Source organism: Crocodylus porosus, unplaced genomic scaffold, assembly GCF_001723895.1.
Source record: "Crocodylus porosus isolate Cpor-Errol unplaced genomic scaffold, CroPor_comp1, whole genome shotgun sequence".
Classification (NCBI taxonomy): Eukaryota; Metazoa; Chordata; order Crocodylia; family Crocodylidae; genus Crocodylus; species Crocodylus porosus.
In genome coordinates, this window is record NW_017728926.1 from 4826375 (window position 1) to 4832886 (window position 6512).

Sequence of the window (6512 nt, forward strand, 5' to 3'; positions counted from 1 at the left end):
CGGAGCGGTAACACCGCAGGGCACTGGGCAGCAGTGTTCCATCTCTGCCTCCCCTTCCCCCCGTCAGTCATGATGGGCAATGGCAGGGACAGACTGGGACAGCAGTGCAGGGCAAGGGTGGTGCTTCTCCCCTACCCGTCCCCCTCTCCCCCCCTCCATCCTTGTCATTCTTGATGGGAAATTGGCTAGCGTGTACACACACACACTATATTATATATACACACACATATATATATACACACACATATAAAATGAGCAATCTTGTTTTCATAAATTAAGATTTTTAAATAGCATAGTCGCTTGATTAAATCTACACTGCAAATTGGGTGAAAAATCATCTCAGCTCCCTGGGAACTCCACTGTCCACTGATTTCAAGCCATCTTCCTTAGTCAGTTAACAGCCTTAGATGTAAATTAACAGTCTAAGTCTTGTGCATCTCTCACCCCAGGAATAAGTGTTCTGAGCAGCTGTGGGGCCTGCAGCAATTTTTGTAACAATCAACATGAAAGCAAAGATTTCCACTTCCCCCCGCCACACACACTTAGCACAAGATACGGGAAGTTGTGGAAAGATGGGTATGACATTCTCTGTGTATTTATTCAACAGCATCAGATACTGAACATTATCCTTCATAGATCCATGCTTTAAGGAAATATAGTAGGGGTGCACCGATAAAGATTTTTTGGTCTGATACCGATGGCCAATTTTTAATGAGCCATATCGGCCAATGCCAATCTGATTCCTGATATGCATCCTGGCACTTGGAGAGCAGCGTCTGGCTGTTAAGTCTGTTGGAGGGGGAAGGGAAAAGGGGAGGGAAGGGGAATGGGGGGGGAATGTGATGAGGGTAGAGAGGGGCTGGGGCAGGGGCAGGTGCTGCCAAATTGGGGTGGGCCATGGGATAAAACCATGAGTGACTCATCCAGGGGGTGTAGGGAGGGAGGGGGCAGCTCCCACCTCTGTGCACACCCCTGGGGGAGGCATGGGGGGGGGAGGCATAGGGGGACATGTGCACCCTGGATGTGTTCAGGGCAAGGGGGTGCTGCTGCTGTGGGCTGGAGCCACGGGCAGTGCTGGGCTCTTCTCAGTGGGGGGCTTCAGCTGTGGTTGTGCTTGGGGTTGGCAGTGGCAGCACTGGGAGGTGGGGGTCTACAAAGGGCCCCCCCTCCCAGTACCACCGCCAGCCCTAGCCCCTACCTGCTGGGAAGAGCCCGGCACTGCCCCTGGCCCCAGCCTGCAGTGGCAACCTGCCTTTGCACCACACACAGATCTGAAGGGCATGTGCCCCCATATCTTCCCCAGGGGTGTGTGCAGCAGTGGGAGGTGCCCCACTACTACCCCCCCGATGACCCGCTTGCAGCTCTGTCTTGTGTCCTGCCCTGGCTGGGCTGGGCTGGGCATTGCCTGCCCCTGCCCGAGCTCCACACCCTCCCTCACAACAGGGCCCTTGATCTGCCCCCCATGCCCCTTCCCTCCCTCTGCCCCTTCCCCCCACAACAGACTTACCAGCTGGACTCTGCCCTCCAAGTTGCTGGGCTGGCCAAGTGCATGCTGTGGCTGTGCACATACATAAGCATTTATCAATGAGATTATCGGCCAAATAAGCCAAAAAATGCCAACTGGCAATAATGCCAATTTTCCTTTTATCAGTGCCAATACCATATGGACCAATGTATATTGGTGCATCTCTGAAACAGTTTTCCACCTCCAGACCGAAGTAGAATGAGTTTTAGTCACAAGTGGCATACCTTATTTATACAAAAGTTCATCTCTTTGATCTACCTGTCAGGTAATTTGGAAAAAGCAATCAGGGAAGTCCACCTGTAGACATGAATTAATCACCTATTTCCAACCAACTCAGCCATCTAAACAATACCTTTTTAAAGAATGTACTATTTATACTAGGCAAAGTGCAACCTTGCCCAGATATACAGACCGCAGTGATTTCATAGTACCCTTCTAGTCACTGAGGGAAGATGGTATTTTATAGCCTGCTATTTATTAATTTGCTTCTTGAAGAAGAAAATTACTGCAAATATGAAATGCAAGTGTCACTAGGGTTGTGAATCAAATGCAGCTTCCACAGTCTTGTAACTTAATGTTCTTATGAGTCCCTTGTATCAGTGAGGTATCTTCAAGATAAAGCATATAGACAGAGAGAATTAGCTTACTTATGTTGTATGTAAGCCATGTATTAGCTTAACATGCAAAGAGAATGCTGGAGAATTAGCATGAGAAAGGCTGCTTCTGTAACTCAGGAAACACCAGCAATCTCATGAGAAAGCCTGAGATTCCCCTTCATTTCAAGTTTAATTCCCTGACCAGAGAGGCTCAGGGAAGTAAGCAAACATTAGGGCTCTTATCTGAACTGAACCTAGTAAATGTATCACCCAGGTTTTCACACTGTAATATTTTGCTTTTCCCCTAAATGTAAAACTAACCTATAGTTGTTAAAGTGATTAGGTGAACATAGCAACCTGATAATTGCCAAAGCCATAAAACTTAACACATCATGATGGCTTAATGGAACAGAAGCATACCTGGTCATTAATGTGACACACAGCTAGATTTTGTTCATCACAGGAACAGGCCACTCGGATGTACTTCAGCCAGTTTCCAGTTCCGGTTTGGTTAGCATCAACACAGAATTTCTCATTCCCCAATTCATCAGTGGTCTGCAGAGGAAATAGGAGGCAGAAGAATTATTTTCGTCACGTGATAAGAAATGACTAGGATGGAAATCAGCAAGTAAGAAATGAACTTTTATAATTATTTACATTGCAGGGCCCCAAAACTGGATATAAAGAGATCCTTGGTCAAAAACAACCTCCAGTGACTTCAGTCAGAGATCTGGCAGAATAAGGAGCTCACAATCAGACCCACAATAAACAAGAAAAGTATAGTTCCAGTATCCATATTGCTAATCCAAAGAATTAGCAAATTCTCTGACCTGTTCCTGTTAATGGTCTAGGTAGTTTTACGGTTCCTTCTCCATATTATCTATTTCTGACTGGATTCAAAAAAGATTGCAACACTTCATTTGCTACCATAAATAAAACCAGACATTTAGCTCTTCACCAATCAGGGTCAATTGGTTACATTTCCTTCAGGTTACAAAATTAAATAAATATATATCAAGTTTAACTTATTCTCAGTTGCATACAGACAACCACTGATAAAGTTAAAGGAATCAGTGGAGCTGCATAGGTCTAAGTGAGGTAGAATTTGATCAGCTGCACATAAGATATAATCTTCAGAACAGAAACCATCACAAATACTTAAACGTCCAGGCATGAAAAAAATAGAGTGGGTTGTGACAAAAAAAGTTTTTCAAATAAAAAAAATGAAATAAAAAAAAAACAACTTACAACTTTGGCTTTCTTAAAACAGGAAAGAACAGTTTGACAATGTAGCATTGAAGAGACACCTGGCATTTCACACCAAGTTATTTGAAAGCTTGTTTTTTCCTGCATTTCACTGGAGATAAGATTAATGAAATTATACAGAACCATGATTTCTTGGGGAGGAAAAAGAAACTAAGTCATGGCAGTCATATTCTCATGGCAATTTTAATTGTCACTTACTCCTTCCTGTCAGGCACCAGACCTCTCCAGTGCCCATTACCATTAAAGATGCTCTGTTTTCAGACCAAAATATTCCCTAGCCCACATCAGACAAAGTCTCACTGCAACTTATTTCAGTCATCCAAGGATCTCAAAGTGCTTTTCAGGCATTTAATCTGAGTCTCTCAGGCTGCCCTTGAACATGATCAGATGGTCCTCAATTGGCATGTAGGGTTAGGAGGGGAGGGTGGAAATTTTTAGCAACAGTGAAAGTGATGTGAAAGCAGGACCAGGAGCAGGAACTTAGAGCATATGGAGTCTTACACTGCAGAGAATCTGCAGCCATGAATCCTGTCCCCCTGTATGTGGCTCCAAGTATTTCTCTGCATTTTTTTTAACTGGTCTGTATTGAACACTGAAAACCAGGGGATTAGCATCTGGCGTCACCTTTCCTATAACAACTCAGCAGTGAAGCTTTAGTGGCATGTTTCTCCTTCTTCCAGAATACGTGTATCCATGGGAAAGAAATAATGGGAGGAACCAGCTGTACTTACGTGGCACTTTCTTAAACTCCTTCCTGGGTAAAATGCAAATTGTGGCTAAGAATGGTTTATCTGCACTGTCACAGTTCAGGGGCTTAGCCAAACAGGTCAGCCCTGCACCCAGACTACCTTTTGCTGCACCCATTACTTGATAAAAGTAAAGAACAAGAAACTAAATTAGAATAATGCACAAAACCTCCCTTAAAAAGGGTATTATTAAGAGTGCCAAGTCCAGCACTCAGAAGGTACCTGGGAAGCCTTACATTGCCCACCTTGTGCCCATGCATTATGATACAGACTTTAATTACATGATCACAAATGATTTGTTCTGCAGCACCCCAGTGTCATTCAGGGCACACTTCATGAGCAGCTATGTTGTTTTTTCCTTAGGCCCCTGGCATACATTTCACTTGAGATGTGATTAATCAGTTAATCACATCTTAAGCTGTAACCCAGTCACACATTAATGCAATTAATGGCATGATAAAACAAGAAGTAAACCACAAAGTTACTACACAAAAAAATGTGTAATAACTTTGGGGCTGGTTCTTATCATTTCAGTAATTGGCAGACCTGGGGTATGACACCGCAGCTGGGATCCCCAGCCCCTGATCTGGAGCTGTCAGCTGATCTAGGCTCCCACCCCCATGGCTGGGACACCTCTCAGCTGACATTGTGATCCCGGGCTCCCCCTGCCCTGGCAATAAGGTGTGATGGGATTTGACGCACGATCCTACAACCATGCCTCCTGACATGCACATGTGGCATGGCAGGAAGAGTGACTGTGAGAATCCCATGGCGCCTTTACTTGCACGTCTGCCAGGGGCTTTAGAGGTTAATGGGTGGCCCCCTGCATTATTTACCAAAAAGTATTTAATCCTACTCTCCAGACAGAACTATGAACTGCCTCATAGGCTTTCCTATGGTGCTCATCACTACAGTAGCTGGTGTTTTACACGTATTAAATTAACTTATTTTTACAATGCACTTATGAGATGACGGACAGATGTTAAGTCCATACATTCGTCCCTCATTTTACAAATGGGGAACTAAGGTACAGAGACACTGAGGTGCAAAACAGGCACTAAGCACTGCCCACTTGTCCTGAGCGATGCACACCAGAGACTGCACATTGGGAAGGACAGATGGTTCAGGAACAGCCTTGAGTGCAGGCCCCAGCCTTTCTGACTGCTCCAAATTGATCAGGGATATCCCCAAGCTGCCTGCAATGTCTAATTTGCAGGCTTAGGTGTGTACAGAGCAGGTATATGTAGCTTAGGCTTATTTCTGGGTGTTGGTCCCCAGCCCTGCTCCTTAAGCACTAGGGAGATGCTGTGGATGTCTGAAGTGCAACTCTAGCTGACTTGACTCTCAGCTCTAAGTGCTCAGCACTTCTTCAAAACAGACACCAGGTTTTCCAGTCCACCACCTAGAAAATGAAGGACACAGAATCACTTCTAGAAAGTTTGTCTTAAGTGACTTGCCCACCACCACGTGGGAACACCCTTTGAGAGAATCCTACGTTCCAGTGGCATTTTCTTGCCTCAGTCCTGCAGCCTGCCCTTTTCTCCCTGAAGCCCCCCGCCTCACTTAGTCCCCACCTGGTTTCTGCAGCAAATGAAGCACAGGAACAACAGACAAGTATCCCTCACTGCACAGCCCTGATTCATTCCCAAAGCAGAGCCATCCTCCACGTTGGCTGAAGGGGAGCCCCTGTGTTAAAAATAGCATGTGCTCTTACAATTAAAGACAGCATGTGCAGATGGGGTGTAGGGAAGCAGCAAATGAAGGTTGCACAGTTGGCATTTTCTAGCTTTGCAGAGCCTTACACTGCACCCTACTAGAGCACCTTTCATGTGGCTTTGCTTTATGCAATTTTGTTGTTTTTACTTTTAAAAAGCTATCTGAACCAAGAAGAACTGCATTAGGTGGTATTATTCCGACACCCACATGACTTATCAGCATGGCAGGATCTAACTTACCTTTGCTGTTGAGTTAATAGAAAACAGAAGTACAATACTGTCCTCTCTGTGGCCCAGTGACACTTTGGTTGCTAGTCTGGAAGGAATAAGGGCAGTGGAGGGGAGTGTGCACGAAGGGGCACGGATCACCTCATTTTCCCCAAAGCTGGACTCCCCTGAGCCATTCCTTTGTAGTCTGTCCCCATCCCTTCTCTCGCCATGCCTTACTCCTTATCACAGTCCCCGGTAATTCTAGTACCCTTTTCCCATCTCCATCCAGTATCCCTTCAAATACCAGTCCTCTTTTGCACTGAAATCCCCTTGCCCATCATGTTTCACTAGCTTCCTTCTGAGGTCCTTCTCCAGTCCAGCTCCTTCCTTCTTTTGCTGAACTCCGCTAACCCCAACATTTTCATCAGAGCTCTCTCCCCTCCCTCCTCCTCCT

The 6512-nt window shown here is 45.5% G+C and overlaps 1 protein-coding gene across 3 annotated transcripts in view; it reads right to left on the bottom strand.

Annotated features, from left to right (window-relative positions):
* PRDM16 (PR/SET domain 16) overlaps positions 1–6512 on the bottom strand; it is a 459646-nt gene that overhangs the window by 66606 nt on the left and 386528 nt on the right. For all 3 annotated transcript variants that reach the window (XM_019541250.1, XM_019541249.1, XM_019541251.1), the window contains exon 4: positions 2542–2676. In XM_019541250.1, coding sequence (XP_019396795.1) covers positions 2542–2676 — 135 coding nt within the window. The remainder of the gene's footprint in view (positions 1–2541; positions 2677–6512) is intronic.